This window comes from Rhinatrema bivittatum, chromosome 3, assembly GCF_901001135.1.
Source record: "Rhinatrema bivittatum chromosome 3, aRhiBiv1.1, whole genome shotgun sequence".
NCBI classification, from domain to species: domain Eukaryota; kingdom Metazoa; phylum Chordata; class Amphibia; order Gymnophiona; family Rhinatrematidae; genus Rhinatrema; species Rhinatrema bivittatum.
Genome location: NC_042617.1, coordinates 241,328,484 through 241,353,807, shown reverse-complemented (window position 1 = coordinate 241,353,807; position 25,324 = coordinate 241,328,484). Strand labels below are relative to the sequence as shown.

The 25,324-nt window shown below is 45.2% G+C and overlaps 1 protein-coding gene across 3 annotated transcripts in view; it reads left to right on the top strand.

Moving 5' to 3' along the window:
- MAP4K3 (mitogen-activated protein kinase kinase kinase kinase 3) overlaps nt 1-25,324 on the top strand; it is a 1,052,401-nt gene that overhangs the window by 927,998 nt on the left and 99,079 nt on the right. For all 3 annotated transcript variants that reach the window (XM_029594354.1, XM_029594353.1, XM_029594355.1), the window contains 2 exons: nt 17,210-17,327; nt 24,771-24,829. In XM_029594354.1, coding sequence (XP_029450214.1) covers nt 17,210-17,327; nt 24,771-24,829 — 177 coding nt within the window. The remainder of the gene's footprint in view (nt 1-17,209; nt 17,328-24,770; nt 24,830-25,324) is intronic.

The window sequence follows — 25,324 nt, the reverse complement described above, 5'->3', positions numbered from 1 at the left end:
TGGCTGTTTTTCAAGATTTAGCTGCCAGCACGCTAAAAAACGTTATGAACTGAAATCTGTTACTGAAGAGCTACGTAACGCAGGTATCCGGTACCGGTGGAATTATCCATTTGCACTCTCCTTCCAGCGTGATGGCATTACCTACAGGCTTCAGAAAGCTGAAGAAGCTAACACCACCTTTCAACAAGCTGGACTGGACATTCGGATAACATTGCTATCGTCGTCTTCAGCCCCTCTGCCAAGGAGAGATGCAGGGTTAAAATGGCAGCGAGTCGACAGGAGCAAGAGGAGGCCCATCATGCGCTCTCAGCAGTCTCAGGAGCAACTTTCTGAGCAAGGGTGATGAGGACCTTTGAAAGTATCTCCTTTGATAGACTGGAGGGATAATTCGCATTTATGGGGTTGTGATTTCATTTACAATGCTGGTTAACTTAAGGGTTTGCTGTTTACATATATAAGTGTGATTGTTTCTGGTTTTGCATAGGTGGGGGTTGGGGCGGATGGACAGGGGTCCTGCCAGGAGGTGAATCGCACCCATAGGTTATAATCCACAGATTTCTCTAAGTGGATTATTCAGGGGAGGGATTGTTTGGGATATGGGAACTTCCATTAAATTTCTTAGTCGTTTCATCTGTAAGATTAGCTGGCTTATATTGGCCTACTTTCCCAGTTATTGTGCTGGAGGGAAGCCTTTTAGCTACTTTAATGATATCAGAGCTACTGTTGCATTGTTTTTGATTAAATTCCATAAATCATGATCCAAGTTCTTACTATTAATACTAAGGGTCTCAATACGTATAGGAAGCGCCATTTATTAATTAAAGATTTGAAGCGTTTTCACGCCTCTATAGTATATGTGCAGGAAACCCATATTAGAAGGAGACATGAGAAGCTCCTTAAAAGCCGTGATTTTCCTCATGTTTTTCATGCTGCAGCTAACAAGCAATCCAGATACACCGGTACGGGGATTCTCATATCTTCTGTACTTTTTGAGCCAGTGTTAACTATTTTAGATGAGAGGGCAGATATGTACTTCTTAAAGTCAAAATAGGGAACGACATTTACACGCTTCTTTCCACATATGCCCCCACTAGCAACCAGGTACTTTTCTATCAGAAGATTAAGCGCCTATTACATGAGCATGGTGATGGTAAGGTTATATGGGGAGGGGATTTCAATCTTACGTTAAATCTCAATCTAGACAATTCCTATCAGGGGACCCCCAACCCAAATTTATCACATCCAGCGGCCCACAAGATTTTGACTACTATAATGGGGGAGTGGAATTTGACAGATGTATGGCGGCATCGCAACCCAGTGTCCAGATCCTACACCTTTTACTCAGCACCCCATAACTCTTACTCCAGCATAGATTTTTTCCTACTGGACCCTAGTCTTCTTCTAAGGGTTCAGTCCAGTGAAATCGAACCTATCACATGGTCGGACCATGGGGTGGTTCGTCTTGAGTTTTCTATAAAGCAGGGGCAGGGCGGCCAATCATTCTGGAGGCTTAACTCTTCACTACTTAGAGATCAGCAGTTTAGTCAGGCCCTAAAGGGGCATCTGCAAGAGTATTTTGATATTAATGCTCCCTCAGTCGAATCCATGGGTAGCCTGTGGGAGTGTTCCAAAGCGGTGGCCCGTGGGTACTGTATTGCTAAAGCTACGGCTCTTAAAAAAGATCGAGAGCGGAACAGAATTTTTTTATTGAAAACGATTGCTGCTTTGGCGAAACAGCACTTCCAGCACCAATTACAGGCAATATATAAAAAACTCACTGAGGCTAGGTTAAGGTTGCAAGCAATAGACGATCATCAAATTATACATCAGTTGGAACTGAATAAGCAGGCCTTCTATGAAGGCAGTGATAAAGCAGGGAGATTTTTAGCTAAACAGCTAAAGGCGAGAGTGTTCCAAAATAGTATTACTAAAATTATTTCCCCCCAAGGATCACCGATAGTGGACTCTATGGCAATTCGGAACAGCTTTTCTGATTTTTATGCTACTTTATATGCTTCTAGCACAGATATCCTGGAGTCTGATATTGCGGACTATTTGGCTGATGTGAACACCCCGTTCTTGACTGAGGAACAGCAAATGGATCTGGATAGGCCCATTACTGATTTGGAAGTTCGAGCAACTATTAAATCTCTTAAAGCTAACAAATCCCCTGGGCTTGATGGTCTACCTGGGGAATACTATAAGGTTCTGTCGGACACATTGGTTCCCTATTTAACGGAATATTTCAATTATGTTAGAGAAGGAGGTTCTATACCAGACCAATCCAATGTTGCAGGAATTACTATTTTACCTAAACCCGGCAGGGACCCCACTTTATACGGGTCTTACAGACCAATTTCCCTCATAAATCAAGACTTAAAGATCCTGGCCAGGATACTAGCTGTAAGGTTGAATAAATACTTGCCCTCCATGATTCTTTCTGACCAAGTGGGATTTGTGCCCCATAGAATGGCCGCAGATAATGTACGGAAAATTATAGATTTAATATGGTGGACCAAGAAGGAGCGCATTCCTGCTGTACTTCTTGCGATTGACGCAGAGAAGGCGTTCGATTTAGTACATTGGCCTTACTTATTTCAAACACTGCATAAGATGAATTTTGGGACCCACTTTATTCGATGGATACTCCAATTATACGAAAACCCGAAAGCTATGGTAAAAGTAAATGGCGGATACGAAGACATGTTTTCCATTGGGAGGGGTACGCGGCAGGGGTGCCCTCTGTCTCCTCTGCTTTTTGCGTTATTTCTTGAGCCATTTGCGATCAGCATCAGATCATCCTTGGCCATTCGAGGGGTAGAGTTGGGTGCCCATCATTACAAGCTTTCGCTTTTTGCGGACGACACACTGTTCACCCTGACGGACCCTTGCTTTTCCCTAATGGGGGTCGAACAGGAATTGAAGTCCTTTAGCAAGGTATCAGGATTTAAAGTAAATTTTGAAAAGTCTGAACTGCTGAACATTACATTGTCACACCCAGATGTAACCGCTATTACTAACCAGTTTCCATTTAGATGGGCTAAACACTCCTTAAAATACTTAAGAATTTACCTTAATGCGGAGGTAACAGATCTGTACTCACTCAACTATGTGCCCTAGATGCGCAAAATAGATAGAGACTTAGATCGATGGTATAGAGGGGCCTTTACATGGCTCGGGAGAATAGCCATTATAAAAATGAATGTCCTGCCTAGGTACCTTTGTCTTTTCACCACTCTACCGGTTTTCTTATCTACCCGAATGCTGCACAGACTACAAAAGAAAATCTTTGGTTTTATTTGGAGACGGCGACCTCCTAGGGTGGCTAGCCAAACTCTATTTCAATCTAAATTACGTGGGGGTCTGGGAGTGCCCGATCTGCGAGCATATTATGTCGCTTCCCAATTGAGGCCTGTATTGGACATAGCTCGAGTCACCTCACTTAAACAATGGGTATTAATTGAACAGTTCATGACAGGTCCCATGCCCTTGGGAGCTATCCTGTGGCAGCCATGATCCACGTGGAGAGTTACATCACACCCTCCATGGACGTTGCACACCACATTAAAACTATGGGATCAATGGAAAATAAAGTTGACAGGGGCTTATTCTTTCTATTATACAACTTCTATTTTTCATAACACAGAATTCGCGGCTGGTTATCACTCTAGAGATTTCCTGACATGGCAGACAGCCGGCATCACATCTCTAGGCCATATGTTTCAAGGGGGGGAGATATTGCACTGGGACCAATTTATGTCTAAGTATGCTGTAGGTACGAATCACTTCTTAGCCCATGCTCAGCTTTGTCACTTTCTCAAAAGGATTATCATGCATGGGAGGCTACGCATGACTAGGTCTCTCTTTGAAAACTATTATTCTCATGCTGATCATTTAACAAAGGGGATTTCTAAAATTTATCAGATATTGGATATGGATCACCATACATCTTCACATATACGGAAATGGGAAGAGGATCTGGGGGGGCCCCTTACAGTAAAGGTGTGGGGTGCCATTTTCAAGAGAGCTACTACATGTGCTATATCAGCAAGGCTGCAAGAACATAGTTATAAAATGTTATATAGATGGCATTTTGACCCGGTTCGCTTGCACAGAATTTACCCCTCTGTGCCTTCCCAGTGTTGGCGAGAATGTGGGGAAACTGGCACATATATCCACGTTTGGTGGACCTGCTCGAAAATCATTCCAATATGGCGAGCAGTAGAGGGATGGTTAGGTAAATTGTTAGGAAAACCCATACACTGGGATCCAGCTTCGGCTTTATTAAATGCACCCATCGAAGGTCTTGATCAATATCAACAAAAGTTGTGCATATATCTGTTAATAGCCACGCGTACCACCATAGCCCAGTGCTGGAAATCTACCAAGATCCCTCAGCTTGCGGAAATCCTGATCAAGGTCCAAAGATTTAGGCGATTGGATCATCTGACGGCGATTAAGTATAATAGAATGCCTAAATACCTTAAAATATGGCATCCCTTACAGAATTGGGTACCTTAATTGGTTATGTTCCTTTGGTCTATTCAGTGGTTAAGAGCTTCCTAACTACATGGTTTTGTTAGTGGACTATCTGTTTGTTTGCTAAAGTTTACTTAGCATGCTCTGTCCTATAGGTTTTGGATGTATGCTAACTGATGATATGGCTTTTATAGTGCAAAAGTTGACTGTTCCTAACGGGGGAGGGGGGGATGGGGAATACTATATACTATGTACTAGTTGGCACGATACGTACCAGCTTGAACATGAATGCTCTTCCACATAGGGCATAAGGTTATTGTATTTCAGTTGTGACATATATACTAACTGTATTGCGTTTGTCAACATTGTACCATTATGCTTTCTAAGTGCATTTGTTGGAAATTGTTGGAAAACTCAATAAAAGTATAAATAATAAAAAAAAAAAAAAAAGGTCAGTCCCAACACCATATAAGACTCCTGATGGAGAGAGAGTAGCAATCTGTTACCAGCGGAGTGCTTGGAGAGGACACTCAGCTGTAGAGGAATGTAGATAGGTGGATCCTTGGGCCAATGGCAGATGACTGCGCCCCCAGGAGGATATCCTGAGAGGGACCACCGGCTAAGCTTGGGTATGGATACAGACACAGATAATTCTTTTATTAGACAGGTTAGTAGAACCACCAGCTGTGGCAGTAGTGAGTTGAGATGCCCGGCAGGGCTGAAGTCCCTCAGGTACTGGAACCACGATCCCAGGGTTGCTGAGCTGTAGAGAAACTATAGATAGTGAGTAGACAGGGTATGCTGTATTCATAGCCAGAACTAGATGACAACTCACATAAGGTCTTGAGAAAACTCAGTAGCTGGAAAGGGTTAGGCCCTTGAAGACAGAGTACCTGGTTCCAGTAAAGTTCTGAGAGAAAGATGGTATCTCACAAATGTCTAGTATCTGTGATAGCTTCCAGGCAGTAGAGAATCTTCAGAGTGTCCAGGAACATGGGCCCTCGAGGAGCGAGTATCTGGTTCCAGGGAAAGCTCTGAGAGAGCGAGGGTACCTCACAAATGTCTGCATCGGCGATAGCTTCTAGGCAGTAGAGAATCTTCAGAGTGTCCAGGAACATGGGCCCTCGAGGAGCAAGTACCGGTTCGTATCGGCAGTCTGAAATAAAGAAAAGGGAGCGGGTACCCCTGGTAAGTCCGAGGAGGCAGAGTAGCTTAGACTGCTGAAGGGAGTTCTTGCTGAATACTGAGACCTTTTATATTGGAAGCGGATGACGTCATCTCGAGGGACGCCCCCGAGGTTCGCGTCCTTGCTGGTACATCAATGGGAAAGCGCGCACGCGCCCTACGTCATCAGACAACATGGCGGATCCGCAGCGTTGTGTCCTGGTCTGGGGATGCCGGAGGAAAAAGGCAAGGAGACGCCGCAGCATCAAACCGTCCATCAGACCCGGAGGGAGTCGCCACAGAGGTAAAGAGGGAGGACTGAGGGCGTCGAGCAGCGACAGACGCAACACCAATTAATATTTCTAGGAACTCTTTTCTGAACAAAACTCTCCATTCTTTTTCCCCTTTTCCCCCCCTTTCTTACTCCCTCTCCTCCCCTCCCCTCCAACAGCTTAAAAATGTCCACATACCTACGCTTTTTAATCTTTCACCTTAAACGCCGCAGTACCCCTTCTCACAGTTTGGTTAAAGCTACCAAAGCAGAGTGCCCCATATCCTGACCTGGACTGCTCTCCCCTGATCTCCTCATGCCCTCCTGTGCCTCATCAGAGGAAGAAGATGAGGAAGAAGACGAAACACTACTCTCCCTAACCCTCTTAGCCTTACTCTCCTTCCTCTTAGCCGACACCCCTGACACCCCCTTACCTGGTCCAGGCACAGCTCCAGAACCTGCTTCTCTTGTCACAGAAGTTGCTGGAAGCCTCATGTCTGGATCCGTATTTTACCTTTTCACATACTCACTGCTGTCCTGGACTTTATTTCCACCATCTGCCTGCTGACTCTGATCACCTTCCGGAACCAAACTACCCGCTGAACATCTCCATGCTTCCTAACGAGAAGTGCTAGGCTGTTCATCCACTGCCACAGAACCTGTAGTAGCAGAAGGGAGAACACTCAGACCATGACAACTCCAACTCTTCCAATTTGGATGACGGCAGAGGCCTGCCAGTGACAGATCTACCCCGGCTACCAAAAAACACTCTCCCTCCCCCCCCCTCCCGGCCTCACCCCAATCCCTAATCCCAAACGGTCCATCACGCTCTTCAACCCTATCCCTAGGCCACCAACCCATGCCCTCCCAACTAGAAGGGGTCTCTGAACTCCCAAACCTCCACCCACCAGGACCACCCAAAAAAGGAGGAACTGATCCCATCCCAAAACTTCCACCCTCCCGCAGACCAACCCTGAGAGTTAACACTCAAGACCTAGTCTCCCTAAGGACCCTAAACACTAGGAAAGACCCCTGAAACATATCCTCTCCACACCCAGGATACTGATGACCTGAAAAAGGAGCTTGAAGAGGAAAAATTAAGGACTGGGGGGGAACAACCCCCGTCGCACCACTATCATTAGCCACTGGCCCAGGAACACCTACCGCATGGACAGGGAAACCCTTACTCCTACCCCTGGTGCTCTTATCAGCCAATTTACCCCTACACTTGTCTACCGGCCTTTGAGCTCAAACCACCAACCCACCAGACTTGACCCAAGACCTGGAGGTACCAGGCAGGGAGGGACCACATGGCCCGGCAGCCTAAAGGCCCACCCTCCGCACCACCATCAGACTGAGGATGAGCAGACGAACCCGGTACAAGGGGAGGGGGGGATCTTGACGCGCTCGAAGGGATGGAAACGGTGGATGGGCAAGGGCCCGACTCGGACTCACCCAGAGGAAATGCAGGCACCACACTACTCACCACCGCTGGAATCACAGCCTCCGAGGCTGCCACATCAAATGCAGGGATGCCTATTCCGGCATACAATGTCTGGGAGGACTGTCCATTGGAATTGATGGATCACGAGGAAGGAGGGGGAGGAGAGAAGTGCAGTTGTGCAGGAACACTGATAAGCAGCGAGGCCGGAAGGAGGGTCACCTGAGGGGCCAGGCGGACTCAAGGAAGACATGAAGGAAAGAAATGAAGGAAGAGCCCGAAAAATGTTCACTAGAGAAATGCCCGACAGGAAAAACGCAAAAAAGAGGAGGAAGCAAGAGAAGAAACCTACCCGACAACATCCTCGGCAAAAACCTAAGAAACCATCTGCAGATGCTCCCATTACCCAGAAATCCCACCGAAAACAAACTATGGTGCCTGACCAATCAGGCTCTAGCAACATATTCAAATATCATTGCCCCCAACAATTCTGTCACCCTGCAGAGATTTCCCCCCCCCCCCCTCCATCTGAAAATAAGGCTCAGGGGAATGCTAGTCTACCACCATGTTAAAGGCGGAGGTTAGCCTTACTACTCTTTCTAAATAAGACGACAAAAAGGAATTTCAAAGTTAATATCTTTAGATTATAATGTGAACAACCCACTTCTGATGTACAGCCCACTTTACAAACTGTATGTAAATATAATTCTGGATATTTATAAAATCAATATATCCAATCAGTATACCCCTATGAGTCCCTCGTTTCGCCAGCTTAATGGCTTCATCAAGGGATGTTACACAAAATTTGTTGAAGTAAATTAAGATATCAGCGTCCACTTATTTGTATATGATCCAGAACTTTCTCAAAACAAATTTACATACAGACCTTCTAACAATGATTATTTAAAAGCTTTTCTATACCACCTATAAAATTGTAGGTCTAAGCGGTTTACAAATATAATGTACATAATCAAGTTTTAACAAATAAAAAGGTTCATAGAATAAAAATAAAGAAAGTAGATGTTAGATAAAAATTAAAAACAAACACACAATAGTACAGCCTAAAAATCAAACAACAAGACAGAAAAGGCCTTCATGCCTGATGATCTGCAAGTTAAAATAAAATTATATTGTATGATGGCACACAAAACTCTTATTCCCAAAATAATGGACATATATGCATAAAGCAGAGTTGCTTACCTGTAACAGGTGTTCTCCCAGGACAGCAGGATGTTAGTCCTCACATGTGGGTGATATCACCGGATGGAGCCCTATCACTGAACACTTTTGTCAAAGTTTCTAGAACTTTGACTGGCACACTGAGTACGCCCAGCATGCCGCCAACCCTGCATCCAGCAGGGGTCCCCCTTCAGTCTCGTTTGTAGCAAAAAGTACGAGCAAAAAATAAAATAAAACGTAAGCAAACCCAACTCCGCGGGATGGTGGGCAGGCTTCGTGAGGACTAACATCCTGCTGTCCTGGGAGAACACCTGTTAAGGTAAGCAACTCTTTCTCCCAGGACAAGCAGGATGGTAATCCTCACATGTGGGTGAATAGTGAGCTACAGGATGCCCAAATAGAATGAACCAAAAACACCCGACGACGTGCAACTGGCACAACAACTGGGGTGGTTTTGGGTATGAGGGTAGCCTGAGTTTCATAGTGGGTCAGAGGCAGGAAGTGGGGTTATTAAACTGGAAATAAATTACGCAGGACAGACTGGCCAAAGATGGAATCTTGCCGGCCAGCCTTGTCGAGACAATAATGAGCTGCAAATGTGTGGAGAGATGCTCCATGTGGTAGCTCTGCAGATGTCAGCAAGAGGTACATAAAGGAGGTGCACTACCGACGTTGCCATAGCTTTTATTGAATGCTCTTTTATGCGTCCCTGTGGTGGAAGGCCTGTTTGGTAGCAGAAGGAAATGCAGTCCGCCAGCCAGGTGGATAGGGTCTGCTTGCCCAGTGGAACTCCCAATTTGGTTTTATCGAAGGAGACAAACAGTTGGGTGGACTTCCTATGGGCTGCAGTGCGGTCCAGATAAAAGGCGAGTGCACATTTACAGTCCAAGGAATGCAGAGCCCGCTCACCTGGCTGTGAGTGAGACTTTGGAAAAAAGGTAGGGAGTATTATGGACTGATTTAAGTGGAAATCAGAAACTACCTTTGGCAAGAATTTAGGGTGAGTGTGGAGTACCACACAATCTTGAAGAAATTTGGTGTACGGTGGATATGTTACCAGTGCCTTAGCTCACTGACTCTGCGAGCTGATGTTATAGCAACTAGAAAGATCACTTTCCAAGTGAGATGTCGAAGCTCGCAGGAGTGCAGGGTCTCAACGGAGGTTGCATGAGCCGTGCTAGCACAACATTGAGGTCCCAAGCTAGAACTGGTGGACGCAATGGAGGCTTCAATTGGAGCAAGACTCTCATAAAGCGACCTACTAGGGGTTGCACCAAGATCGGGGCATCTCCTATACCTTTATGGTAAGCGGCTGTGGCGCTGACATGTACTCGGATGGAGGAAGTCTTCAGACCAGACTCGGAAAAGTGCCACAGATAGTCCAGGAACCTTGTTGTGGGGCAGGAAAAGGGATCTATTTCTTTTGCGGTGCACCACAAGGAGAATCTTTTCCATTTGGAACGATAAGATTTATTTATTTATTTATTTAACACTTTTCTATACCGACCTTCATGAAAAAATTTCATATCAGATCGGTTTACATGTAACAAAGGGTATAACTTAAACAAGAACAATTCACTAGAAGCGGAAGTTACATATAACAAGGGTAGTTAACTTGGAGGCTAGGCTAGTCAGAGGTATAGGACAGTGTAACTGAAGAGAACTAGAAAAGGCAATGAAACAAAAGAAACGGCGGCTTAATTATAATGTCTAAACATAGCAGGCGTTAGCCGGTAAAGCAGAGTCCTCCTAGATCTCCTAGTAGATCTCCTAGTAGAAGGCTTTTGTGAAGCTACAAGGACCTGGGACATACTGTCAGAGAGATTAAGGGATTGTAGTATTAACTTTTCAACATCTAAGCTGTCAGAGACAGGGAGTGAAGGTTTGAATGACGCAACAGTCCATTGTTCTGTGTTATCAGAGTTGGAACTGTGCCCAGGTGAATTGGTTGCTGGAATGACAGGTCGCATAGGATGGGAAGCCAAACCTGTGGGGGGCTATGAGAATCATTGTGCCCCCGTCCTGCTGTAACTTCATGAGTCTTGCTGATGAGTGGAAGTGGAGGGTAGGCATATAGAAGACCTGTTGTCCATGAGTGGGTGAAGGCATCTCGTGGCGGTATGTCGTGGCTGATGTGTAGAGAGCAGAAATTGTCCACTTTGTGGTTGTGAATTGACGCAAAGAGGTCTATGTGCGGGCGGCCCCACTGGTGAAATATCCGGTTTGCTACAGTGGGATCTAGGGACCATTCATGGGGATGAAAGGTCCAGCTGAAGTTGTCCACCATCACATTGTCCACGTTTGCCAGGTAGGTCGCCCTCAGTAGCATGGAATGGGAGAGAGCCCAGGCCCAGATCTGCGCCGCCTCCTGGCATAGCAGGTAGGAGCCTGTGCCTCCTTGCTTATTGAGGTACCACATTGCTACCTGGTTGTCTGTTTGAATTAGGATTACCTTGTTGGCGAGGCAATCCCGAAAAGCGAAGAGGGCATATCGAATTGCCCGGAGCTCCAGAAGAATTATCTGGTGCTTTGCTTCTGCTATGGTCCAGGTTCCCTGGGTTTGGAGGTTGTTGACATGGGCTCCCCAACCCAGGTTGGATGCATCTGTTGTCAGAGTAATTTGAGGTTGCGGAGGTTGGAAAGGTAGTCCTATCTGAAGATTGGACTCCTGTATCCACCAAGCAAGTGAGAGACTAAGCTGGCTGGTGACGTGGACAATGTGGGACATGTGTTGATTTAATTGGGGACCATTGGGACTTTAAAGTCAATTGTGTTACTCTCATGGCTAGTCGAACCATTGAGGTTACATGAACCGTGGACGTTATGTGACCTAGTAAGGTTAGTAGATGACAAGCTGTAGTGGTTTGGAGAGTTTGCATTGCTTTGGCCAAATTTGATAACGTGTTTGCTCGGTCCTTTGGGAGAAATGCTTTGGCCTGGACAGTTTTTATATCTGCTCCAATGAACGAGAGGGTGCATGATGAAGTTAGATGTGACTTGGGATAGTTTATTAGAAACCCCAAGGATTGCAGTAGGTTGATGGTGAAATGGAGGGAGTGCAGCACTACCTCTTGGGATGGACTCTGAGGAGCCAATCGTCTAGATACGGATAGATGTGGAGGTTACATTGTCGCGAGTGAGCTGCGACTACTGCCAGGCATTTCGTAAATACTCAGGGTGCTGATGCTAGGCCGAATGGCAGCACTTGGTATTGAAAATGATTGTGGCCAACTACAAAATCTGAGGTATTTTCGATGATGAGGGTATATGGCAGTATGGGCATAAGCCTCCTGAAGATCTAGAGAGCAGAGCCAATCTCCCCGTTGCAGAGGAAGCATGGTGCCCAGGGTTACCATTCTGAACTTTTCTTTGCGGAGATGTTTGTTTAGGGTGCGTAGGTCCAAAATAGGACTTTTTTGGAATTAGAAAATTCCGAGAGTAGAACCCTTGTCCCCACTGCAGTCAAGGTACCTGTTCTTCGGCATTGGACTGCAGAAGGGTCGAGAGCTCTGCCTCAAAGTGGAGAGCGGTTGATTAGACTCCACGCTGGACATGGTAAAGTGTTTGGTGGTAGCGTGAGGAAGTTCAGATGGTAACCCTGGGAGACCACAGAAAGGACCCATTGGTCTGTTGTAATTGTATGCCATTTGCTGGCAAAATGGCACAAGCAGCCTCCCACAGGAATGAATGTGGTAGGCGGGGATTGACTTCTGCCCTCTAGAAAAGAGTCAAAACCCCGATACTGGACTAGTCTGCGGAGCTGGTTGAGCTTTTGGGGCCCTGTGTTGTCGAGGCTGACCTCTTTGATAGGGTCTAGACTGTCAAGTATGGGATGGAGGTGGATAATACCTACGTGGCTTATAGGATAGCCTCCTAGGATCCTGCCGAAAAGACCTCTTGGTGGTAGATGGGAAGTCCGAGGGGAGAGTAGACAGCTGACGCAAGGTGTCATGGTGATCTTTTAGTTGCGCCACTGTTTCCTGAATTTTGTCGCCAAACAAATTACCCCCTGTATATGGGAGGTCTTGGACTTCCTGGCGTAAGTTAGAAGACTTAAGCCATGCCCAGCATCTGGCGCTTATGCCTGCTGCTGATATTCTTGAGGCAGTTTCAAAGATGTCGTATGCTGCCCTAACTTCATGCTTTCCAGCATTGAGTCCCTTTTGGAGGATTGCAGTGAGCCCTTCTTGATATTCCTCCGGTAGGTTCTCAGTACTCAAGAAATCTTTGGAAGAAAGTCCAAGAATTCTCTGAGTTATGTATAGCTGGTAGGCTGCTATACGTCAAAAGAAGGGGGTGTCGCTGGTCAAAATTAATTCACAGTAAAGTTATAACCACGTATGCAATGCCAAATATATTCATTTGTAGGACCTACAACTTAATGAGTTTGGGACACTTTTTGCAATGGACCTTTGCTTTCAATGACACAGATGAGTATTTTTCTTAAATATATTGAAAAAGCGTCAAATAACCAGATGTGTTAATGAGACTCTTTTTCCAAGCAGACAGAGGTAGTACCATTTTTGTGAACATTTGTCTCAGATATTTGAAGTGTTTCAAGAAACGTGTGACTTAAAATATTTTGCCACAATATATCTATGAAGGTGTTAAATACTCTTGTATGGCAGCTTCAGTTCGTTGACACAGAATTTTATTTAAAAAGAACTCGTTTGCGTTCAAAAAAACTTAAAAATTGTTTAAAAATAAAGTAAATGGACCTTTCACCTGGAGCATGAGTTTGAACGACAGCCAAACTCATTAAGTTGTAGGTCCTACAAACGAATATATTTGGCACTGCATATATAGTTATAACTTTAATGTGAATTAATTTTGACCGGCGACACCCCCTTCTTTTGATGTGTGTTTACAGTGTGTGAGGGTTCTGGAATACGTAGGGTTTTAAGGGCTTATTTTGTGAGGCTGCTATACGTGCCATCAGCATGGAACTGTGGAAGACCCTTCGTCCAAAGGCATCCAAGGATTTCTGTTCTTTAGCTGGAGGGGCAGAAGAATGAGGCCGTGATCTCTTGGCTTTCTTCTGGGCAGACTCAACGCTACAGATTGATGGGGCAGTTGGCTTTTGTGAAACCCCAGAGCTGATTGAACCAGATAGGTGGCATCAGTTTTTTTGTTCACTGGTGCAACTGTGCCAGGGTGCTCCCAGATGCATTGTAACAATTCAAGGACACTTTATGCACTGGAAGTGCCATCACTTCTTTAGGGGCATCCACAAATTGCAGTACCTCAAGCATCTTGTGTCTGGCATCCTCCTTCATTTGTAGTTTAAAAGGGATAGTTTCAGACATCTCTTTAATGAAGTTGGCGAATGTGAGGTCTTCAGGAGGGGAACGGCAGCATTCTTCTGGGGGTGAAGGAGTTCATCGGAGTCCTGAGTGTCAGAGGAATCATCACACCAGGGATCATATGGTGTATCTCCAGCACCATGCATGCCTTCAGATGGAGGTAAAGGTCCAAATCCAGCCGGATCTGGAGGTGGCACCAATGGGAAGGATGGAGGTATCAATGCAGGTACCGAGGACAGCGATGCATCGATGGAATCGGCGCTTTTGGTGGACATTGGGGTGGCAATAGACCTGATGATCCTGGAATCGGCTCTGACATCGGTAAAATTTGTTCCTCATTAGAGTATAACGGAATGGGCATTGGTATTGGTGGCCTTGGAGTTGCCAATGGCATGAAAGGAATGAGCACCGATGGTAATGCACCAATCAGTGTATCCAGGCGTTCGAGGAGTGGAACCAGCATGTTGGTCATCGGATCAGGTGGAGATTGGAATCCCCGAAGTGCCTGAAATACTGCCTCTTGGACCATCTGGTCCAATTCCTCCAAGAAGGCTGGTGTTGGCAACACAGCGACCGAGGTTGGAGGCTCAGAAAGCATTGCCGGAGGGTCCACCTGTATCAGTGGAATCCCGGCTCCCAACACCGGTGCCGGTGGGGAACGCCTCAGTGTCCCGGGTCCAGAAGGGGATGGGGTTCCTTCTCCCCGAGACTTCTTGGCCGGTGGCTCTGCCGATGTCGATGGCTTGTCGGTGCCGGCATTGAAAGAAGGCTCATGTCGATGGCAGTAACGGTGCTTTTCCCGATGCTCGGTCTGGTCCTTCTCTGGCACCGAGGAGGAAGATGTCGATGCCTTCGAATGTGAAGAAGCCGGTGAAGGATGGTTACCGGTGTCTCGATGGAGCTGAGACGTCGATGGCGACTGAGTCGATGAAGATGAAGGCTTTCGACCCGATGTACTCTTGGCTGGAGTAGACTGAGACACACTCTTGAATAGGTGTTTCATTTTTTCCAAGCGGCCCTGCGGCCTTTTGGCGTCATCTGGGCATAGCTAGTGCACCGTTGAACGTCGTGAATGGACCCCAAGCACAAGACACAAATGTCATGAGGGTCTGTAAAGGACATGGTCCTCGGGCACTCGGGGCATTTTCGAAACCCGGTCGCCATTTTGTAAAAAAGAAGGGTGGTGCGCAGTCGGTGGCTGTCAGGCACCAATGAAAGCACCGCCGGGAACCAACCGCAAAAGACGAGGTAAAACTTACCGGCGTCGACGGTGGTCAATGGGGGCCCCAGGATGGGGAAAAAGTTTGAAAATTTTAAAGAACGTTTCCGTGAGGAAATAATTGTGAGGAATTCCCCCAGAGCTCCTGAAAACCGCGAGGCTACTGCTGCGCGGAAAAACAGAGACTGAAGGGGTACCCCTGCTGGATGCAGGGTTGGTGGCATGCTGGGCATGCTCAGTGTGCCAGTCAAAGTTCTAGAAACTTTGACAAAAGTGTTCTGTAATAAGACTCCATCTGATGATGTCACCCACATATGAGGACTACCCATCCTCCTTATCCTGGGAGAAAAGTGCTTACTGGGCCAATTATCAACCCATTCACTCTCACCATGAAAACAAATATCTCAAAAGGTTTCATTCAAAAGCACCAATGGTGCAGCCAACTTGCTGATGATAAATACAGCTAGTCAGTATAGCAATTAGCAAAGCACTTAACACTTAAAATAAAAAAAAAATTCATAAAATACTCACTGGGTTTTCTTTTATCTTATGTTTTATGTCAATTCATATAATGGCTAGTTGTATTATTTGAGAAGAAAGAGAAAATAACAAAGAGCCAAAACAGTCCTATAATATATGACAACAACAGCAGCAAAAGGACTTTTTATGGTATTTCACGTATGCCCACGCTAGCAATATTTCAAAACTATTTAATTTTGAAGAAACCGCATCAGCAAGCCTGACACCGACGATGCATACAGCAAAGTCGTTTGGTCTTATCCTCATATGCGGCAAAGTTCATAAAGGCACCTTACGATGCTTTGACAGCAGAATTTAAATAGCTTTTTTAAACACTCCGTCTGTACCCGTTGTTAATGTATAAGACCCGACAGCGGCCGGTGTTTCACAATCTATTATTTGCTTCTTCAGGGGTCACAATCTAAATTATTTCTTAGATACCTGGTCTTGACAAAATTGAAAAACGACTCATACAATATAATTTTATAAACGACACGTTTTTCAATTTTGTCAAGACCGGGTGTCTTTAAGAAATAATTTAGATTGTGACTCCTGAAGAAGCAAATAATAGATTGCGAAACACCGGCCGCTGTCGGGTCTTATACATTAACAACGGGTACAGACGGAGCGTTTAAAAAAGCTATTTAAATTCTGCTGTCAAAGCATCGTAAGGTGCCTTTATGAACTTTGCCGCATATGAGGATAAGACCGAACGACTTTGCTGTATGCATCGTCTGTGTCAGGCTTGCTAATGCGGTTTCTTCAAAATTAAACAGTTTTGAAATATTGCTAGCGTGGGCATACGTGAAATACCGTAAAAAGTCCTTTTGCTGCTGTAGTTGTATTCTTTACCAGCAATTTGGCTGCACTGTTGGTGCTTGTTGAAAAAGACCTTCTGAATTCTTGGTTAGCGCAATGAGAGTGAACGGGTTGATAATTGGCCCAGTAAGTACTTTAATATGTATATGTCCAATATTTTGAGGATAAGAGTTTTATGTGCCATCATTCAATATAATTTTATTCTGTCTTGCAGATCAGTGTTAGATCTGCATGTAACTGTATTTTGAGAAAATTCTGGATAATACACAGATAAGTAGATGCTTTCATCTTACTTTATTTCAGATTATCTTATATAACATCCCCTGATGAAGCCATTCAGTTGGTGAAACAAGGAACCTTTGTTAGGGGGTATATTGACTGTATATATTGATTTAAAAAATATCCAGTATTTATATATGGGTATACAGTTTGTAAAGTGGGTTGTACACTAGAAGTGGGTTTGTTCACATACTGTAGAGATATTAGTTTAGAAATTCATTTTTGTTGTCTTATTTGAAAAGTGTTTTTAATGGTATGCACTGATTAACTAAAGGACACTGACACCTAAGTGCTTCCTTTCTGCCTTGTGCAGTGTATGTATGAGCATACAATCTTTTTCACTTTTTGAATACATATTTTTAAAAATGTGAGTACTGCAATAAGATTTCTTAATATATTTTTGGTAATATGATATACCAGTTTTTGTGTTTGTATTTATACATTAGTGGTTTTCCAATACCTTTTTTGTATTACTTAGTGTTTTATATTTGAAACATCGCAGTTGTATTTGATTTATATATGAATTTTATTTACAGGCAAAGCTTCCCAGCTATATTCACATAATTTACCAGGCCTTTTTGACTATGCAAGGCAAATGCAAAAGTTGCCTGTCGCAATTCCAGCACACAAACTTCCTGACAGAATACTCCCCAGGTAAATGTACAAACTAGCACTTTCGAATTATGTCATTTTCTTTTTTTTCCCCTTACAGTCAAGACATATCAAGGAACTTCTGGTTTGTGTCATTCACTTAGAAGCTTTGAAAGGTTTAAATTTTCCCTAAGACGCAAAACTCATTGTGCAGAAATAAAACTTTTGGATCACTTGTGTAAATTCTGTCTCCTGCTCGCCCAGGTTCCTAGTCATGGAATTTGTGGCTCAGGTTGTATTCTTTTAAGAGAATAAGATTGTCATTGTTTAATACTGTCTGCTTAAGTTCTGGTGATATTATCACCAGACACTTTGCTCTCATTTCTTTGTGTAGCAACTGAGCAAGCAAAAAAAAAAAAAAAAAAAAGACATTTTAAACAGTAAAATAGTAGATATGACCTGGAAGTTAGTTCAGGGCATCCCAACATCTCACTTTTGCATAAGGAGGGAAAAAAAGGGAGAATAATGCAAAAAAAAAAAAAATGTAATTTTTGAAACTAACAGTGCATTCACATAAAATATACACAGATCATGCATCCTTATGGGATCAGTCTTTGGAGCAATACAATTATAATACTATTAAATGTTTTAAAGGATAATTGTATGTTACACAGATTTTGTGCACAACTTCAATACCATAAGAGAATAAAGAGGCAGCATAGGGTTTGAGTGCTGGGGAGCATTCAAATACCATTTTGATTTCAGCCGTAAATTTCATATTTAATTAATATATTACATAGTCTCATTGAAATACAAAATTTAGAGGGACTTCTAATACCATCACTATGCATGCATTGTAGTCAAAGGTCAAAACATTTTCGTAAGTGGAGCCTGACATCAACACCTTTGCTGATCCATAGCAGCTGAGAGATTGCGTTTTTGTAACTCAAAAATTTCTTTTGTGGAAGCCCTGAACTAGTGACATAAAAAAAATCAGGAGACAGTTACTGTTTTAATGAGCATTTCTCACTGGACAAAACAGCATCAATTCAACAACAAAATGAAGATTTTTCCCTTCTTTCTAAAAATGTTATAAAACAAAAAAGTGTGAGAGTTTAGAGTTAACATCATGAACTTGGCATGATGGTGTTTTACCACCATGGTGACCTGTTTGGTTACCCATTATCAATTTCCATAGTTTTCAGTTTTGAGAAAACATTAATGTTTTCTCACAGGACAAGCAGGATGGTAGTCCTTACATATGGGTGACATCACAGGATAGAGCCCAATCATGTAACACTTTTGTCAAAGTTTCCAGAACTTTGACTAGCCCCTACTGGGCATGCCCAGCAGGGCACTAACCCTGCAGCCAGCAGGGGTTCCCCTTCAGTCTTCTTTTTTCTGCGCAGCAGTAGCCTCACAGTTAAGGAGCTCTGCAGAGATTCCTGACAGGAATTTTCCTCACAGAATTACGAAAAGTTAATTTGCCCCACAGGGGTCCCTCCTTTAACTTTTTCAAGCCGTGGTGCTCCGGTAGGTTTTTACCCGTTCTCCATTGATTACAGTTGAGTTTGGCCCTCGCAGCCTACTGGCCGTTGACTGTACCGCGGCTCAATTTTTTCCATGGCCATGGCGTCGGGGTTCCATCTGTGCCTGGACTGTAATCACACCATGTCCATCACAGACCCCCATAAAGTCTGTGTAATGTCTTGGATGAGAGCATGATGTCTTGACCTGCACCAAATGTGCCCTAATGACACCAAAAGGTCGCAAGGCCAGAATGGAGAAGATGGAACTTCTCTTCCATGCTCAAACCCTGACTCCGTCCATTGCATCAACATCATCAGAACCGGCTCCGTCAACTTTGCGCCAGCATCGACCACCAGCCGGTGAACGTCCAGCATTGACGACATCTCGGCCTTCGACACCCTCTACTCCCCCTCAGGACCGAGGGGATCGTAGAGACAAACATCGACATCGAAAGTCTCGGACCATCGAGGGAGTGAAATCATTTACCTCGCCATCGTCCGTGCTGCCGTCGAAGAAACCCCGTCCAGAAAAGGCACCGACCTTTTCGGCGACTGGGTCACCGAGGCAACACTCACCCGACAGGGTATCTTGAGCCGCGACTCCGCCTTTAATGGTGGTCCCTCCGGCTATGCCTCTGCCTCCTTCTGTTCCGGAGCCGGGGCTGCTTGCTCCAGGTCTCCGAGAAGAACTGGACCAGATGGTTCAGGAGGCCATCAACAAGGCGATGCAACAACTCCAGGTTCCTCCGGCCCCGACACTGGTACCGATTGTGGAACCGCCCACCAACCCGATTCCGGCAGCGTTGGCACCGCTGCTCTCCAAGATGGAAGCACTCATTACCGCTTTTCCACCGATGGACCCCGGGTCGCCGATGGCTCCGGTGCCCTCCCCGCTTACTCTGTCATCGGGAGGAGAAACACCGTTCCGCATCACTCCATCGGGAGTTCTGCCTCAGCCATCGATGTCGATACGTCCATTGCCACCGGTCCAACCATCGGTGCCGATACGCCCATCAGCAGGCATCTATGCCCTCAATGCTTGCGCCGGTGCCTTCGATGCCTTCATCAGTGCCTCCAATTATTCCTTTGATTCCTTCGGAGCCTAGACCAGGACCCTCGGGTATCTCACCACCCCGTCCTCCTCTAGTTCCTAGAGGGGCAGGTACTGATCCCTATGATACCTGGACTGATGATTCCTCCCCAGACACCAATGATTTGCCTTCACCACCTTCACCCACTGAAAATAGAAAGTGTTCTCCCCCAGAGGACCTTTCCTTTATAAATTTTGTGAAGGAAATGTCTGAATTGTTCCCTTCCAATTACAGACTGAACAGGATGATAGACATCAGATGATGGAGTTACTACAATTCCTGGATGCTCCCAAGGAAATAACCTCCATCCCTATCCACCAGGTTATTCTGGATCTCCTCAAGAAGAACTGGGAACATCCTGGCTCCATTGCTCCAGTCCACAGAAAAGCTGACACTGCCTATTTGATGCAGTCAGCTCTGGGTTGTCAGAAAACTCAATTGGATCACCAATCTGTAGTGGTAGAATCTGCACAGAAAAGAGCAAAGACATCAAAGCCTCACACTTCTTTTCCCCCTGGCAAGGAACAGAAGTTTCTAGATGCCATTGGTCGCCATGTCTTTCAAGGATCAATGCTCATCTCCCGAATTGCCGCTTATCAGCTCTATATGACCCAATATAATAGGGTCATTTTTAAGCAGATACAAGATTTCACAGACTCCCTGCCTAAGATCAGCTCCAAACCCTAGTAAACAAGGGTTTTGAGGCAGGCAAGCATGAGATCAGATCATCTTACGATATCTTTGATACTGCTACTAGGGGTATCTGCAGCCGCTATTTTGGCAAGGAGATGGGCCTGGCTCAAATCTTCTGACCTTCGCCCTCAGATACAAGACAGGTTATCTGACCTACCCTGAGTAGGAGATAATCTGTTTGTCGAACAGATTCAACGGACGGTGGCAGAACTCAAGGACCATCATGAGACCCTAAGACAGCTCTCTCTGATGCCTTCTGACTACTATTCAAAACAGCCCTTCCAGAAAGGCTCAAAGAAGTCGTTCTTCCGCCTGAAGAAGTCCTACCTGCCACCAACCAGATCCCGTTCCACGAGACCTTTTCAAAAAGCCCAGTCTCATCAGACACAGAAACAAAAACCACAAGCACCTCCTCAACCAGATCCTGCTTCAGGTTTTTGACTTCTACCTAGAGAGCAGCAGCCAGCTTCCATTGCCTCACATTCCAGTGAGAGGTCGACTGTGCCACTTCAACAATATATGGCACTCAATCACCTCAGACCAATGGGTACTGGCAATAATTGCTCAGGGTTACCATCTGAACTTTCTCTCTGTTCCACCGAATTCCCCACCTCTACCGACATAGAGAACATCCGATCACTCCATCATTCTGGATCAGGAGGTCTCCCTCCTTCTCCAGTCCAAGGCAATAGAACCAGTACCCTACTCTCAGCATGGCCTAGGATTCTATTCCCGGTACTTTCTAATCCCCAAAAAATCGGGAAGCGTTCATCCTATTCTGGACCTATGGGCCGTCAACAAGTACCTCCAGCGAGAGAAATTCAAAATGGTAACCTTAGGCTCGCTGCTTCCTCTTCTAGAAAGAGGAGACTGGCTCTGCTCTCTGGACCTCCTGGACGCATACACTCATATTGTGATAACGCCATCTCATCGCAAATACCTGAGGTTTCTAGTAGGCCCCAAGCACTATCAGTACCGAATGTTTCCATTCGGCCTAGCGTCTGCGCCACAAGTCTTCACAAAATGCCTCGTAGTAGTTGCAACCTTCCTCAGGACTCAAGGTATTCATGTCTACTCCTATCTAGATGATTGGTTAATCATGGCTCCCACTCAGCAAGCTGCTCTGTCATCCCTCAATCTAACCTTACATTAGGATTTCTAGTCAACTACGACAAATCCTACTTAGTCCCATCTCAAACCTTGTCGTTCATTGGGGCAGACTTGGACACCTTGCAGGCAAAGGCTTTTCTGCCTCAACAGCGAGCTCTCACCCTCGTGTCTCTTGCGCACCAGCTACAGTCTCAGCACTCCGTGACTGCACGCTACTTTCTCATCTTCCTGGGACACATGGCGTCCTCAGTTCAGGTCACACCAATGGCCCGTTTGGCCATGAGAGTCATGCAGTGGACTCTAAGGTCTCAATGGACTCAAAGCATTCAGCCCCTGTTGACCATTCTCCACGTAACTGACTCACTCCGTCAGTCTCTTGCCTGGTGGAAAAATCATTTCAATCACCTCCAAGGCTTGCCCTTTCAGGCTCCAGACCCTCAATTAACTTTCACCACCTATGCTTCCAACCTCGGCTGGGGAGCCCATGTGGCCAATCTGCAGACACAAGGATCTTGGTCTCCAGAGGAAGCCAAACACCAAATAAATTTCCTGGACCTTCGAGCAATCAGATATGCTCTCAGGGCATTTCAGGGTCACCTCTCAAATCAAGTTATCCTGATCCAGACGGACAACCAGGTGGCCATGTGGTACATCAACAAACAGGGAGGCATGGGCTCCTTCCTTCTCTGTCAGGAAGCTGCACAGATATGGGCGGAAGCTCTCTCCCATTCGATGTACCTCAGGGCCACCTACTTGCCGGGAGTGGACAATGTGTTGGCAGACAAGCTGAGTCGCATCTTTCAACCGCACGAGTGGTCTCTCAACCCCTCAGTAGCGAACTCCATCTTCCAACAATGGGGATATCCTCAGATAGACCTCTTTGCGTCTCCTCAAAACCACAAAGTATAGAACTTCTGCTCTCTCACTCGCAGCAAAAACTCTCAGCCCAGAGATGCATTCTCCCTCTTGTGGGCAACCGGTCTACTTTATGCATTCCCTCCACATCCTCTTCTCTCGAAGACTCTCGTGAAGTTACGTCAGGACAAGGGAACCATGAAACTGATAGTACCTCACTGGCCACGCCAAGTGTGGTTTCCAATACTTCAGGATCTCTCCATTCGCAGGCACATTCCCTTAGGAAAGGACCCGCTTCTGATCACTCAAAATGACAGGTGCCTCCACCACCCCAATCTTCAAGCCTTGTTCCTGACGGCATGGATGTTGAAAGGTCACTCCTTCAGCCACTTAATCTTTCTGAACCAGTTTCCTGTGTCCTGATTGCTTCACGGAAGCCTTGCACAAGAAAATCTTACTCTTACAAATGGAACAGGTTTACGTCATGGTGCTCTTCTCAGTCCCTTGACCCCTTTACCTGTCCTATCACAAAGTTTTTGGACTATCAGTACTTATCAGAGTCAGGTCTGAAAACATCTTCCATCAGAATGCATGTCAGTGCGGTAGCCGCCTTCCATAAAGATGTCGGGGATGTACCCATATCAGTACAACCCCTTGTAACACGTTTTCTGAAGGGCTTGCTTCACCTCAAGCCTCCACTGCATCCTCCGGCCCCTTCATGGGACCTCAATCTGGTTTTGGCTCGGCTCATGAAATCACCATTCGAGCCTCTTCAATCCTGTGATCTTCGCTATCTCACATGGAAAGTGATTTTCCTTCTGGCAATCACTTCGGCTCGCAGAGTTAGTGAATTACAGGCTCTAGTTACCTATCCGCCTTATACTAAACTTCTGCAGGACCAAGCAGTACTCTGCACTCACCCTAAATTTCTGCCTAAGGTAGTTTCGGACTTTCATCTCAATCAGTCCATTATACTACCTACCTTTTTTCCCAGGCCCCATTCCAATCCAGGAGAACAGGCTCTCTGCATACTCTTGACTGTAAATGGGTTCTAGCATTCTACCTAGACCGTACAACTGCCTGCAGGGAAAGCACTCAGCTTTTGTCTCTTTCCATCCTAACAAGTTAGGGCAGCCTGTGGGTAAGCAGACTCTCTCCTCCTGGTTGGCGGACTGCATATCCTTTTGCTATCAGCAAGCGGGCATTCCATTTCAAGACCGTGTTAAAGCACACTCTGTGAGGGCCATGGTGACTTCAGTAGCACACCTACAATCGGTGCCGCTTCCTGACATTTGCAGGGCTGCCACCTGGAGTTCGCTCCACACCTTTGCAGACCACTATTGCTTGGACAAGGCCGGAAGACAAGATTCCATCTTCGGCCAGTCTGTCCTTCGTAACCTATTTCCAACATGACGTACCAACACCCTTCCGCCTGCCCGTTAGGTTTCAGGATTCCCTCGGCCAAATTCCACCACAATCCTAGTGCCTTGCACACCTGGGTACATTTGGTGCATTCTCGGACATCTCACCCATATTTGAGGACTACCATCCTGCTTGTCCTGTGAGAAAGCAAATGTTGCTTACCTGTTAGAGGTGTTCTCACAGGACAGCAGGATGTTAGTCCTCATGAAACCTGCCCGCCGCCCCGCGGTGTTGGGTTCGTAATATTTTCTTATTTTATTTTTTGGCATTGCCTGTAGATTTTAAACAAGACTGAAGGGGGACCCCTGCTGGCTGCAGGGTTAGTGCCATGCTTGTCTTGCCCAGTAGGGGCCAGTCAAAGTTCTGGAAACTTTGACAAAAGTGTTCCGTGATTGGGCTCCATCCTGTGATGTCACCCATATGTGAGGACTAACATCCTGCTGTCCTGTGAGAACACCTCTAACAGGTAAGCAACATTTGCTTTTTGTGGGCATGGCTTTCTGTATTAAGCTTTTTTACAATGTTCTGAAAAGCAAAATGAACGTTAAGGATGTAATATTCAAAGGAGTTGTATGCGTGAATGTAGCATACTATCGTAGCAGTTTTCAAAAGCCCATTTACATGTAGTGCACTTAACACAAAACCTATTGGCAATTCAATGATTTGTTGTAGAATTTTTAAAAGCCCATTTACATAAGTAAAGTGCATCTACACATGTAAAACCCAATTTTAAGCGTTTACATCCTTTTGAAAATTATCCCATGCCAGAATCATAATTAATTTGTTCAATTATATTTGTATTTTAGGAAGTTTGCAGTATCTGCTAAAATTCCAGACACCAAGTGGTGTCAAAAGTGTTGTGTTGGTAAGTAAAAATCACTTAATTCAATGAGATACCTAAGCACAGAACAGTATAAAACGCATCCATTTATTTTATTTTCTTTCTGGTTGTCATCTCATTCTTGTCCTGAAATCAATAGAGAGTGTTTTTCATACTTTTTGCCTCCCTGGAAAAACTATTTTCCTGTCCCTATACCAACTATTGTCTGACTATCTTGAATTTTTCTGTTTAAGTTTAATCAAGCCTTGAAATAGGATTTTCAATTAATAAAGCTCTTCTAGCTGGGCTCCATTGTTTACACATTTAAATACTGGGATTTTCAGAAGATGAAAACATTTTTAAAATAGAAAAGGAGGCTTTGAAAGCACTTCTCTGGCTCTTCTTCCCATAGTAGATTGGGACCCCTTAGCATAATAGCCATACTTTGTATTTGTTCTAAAGTTTAAATGCTGGTTTTAAATCCCTATTTTATTCAGTAAGGGGTGGATTTTAAAAGGGTTATGCGCATAATATACATAC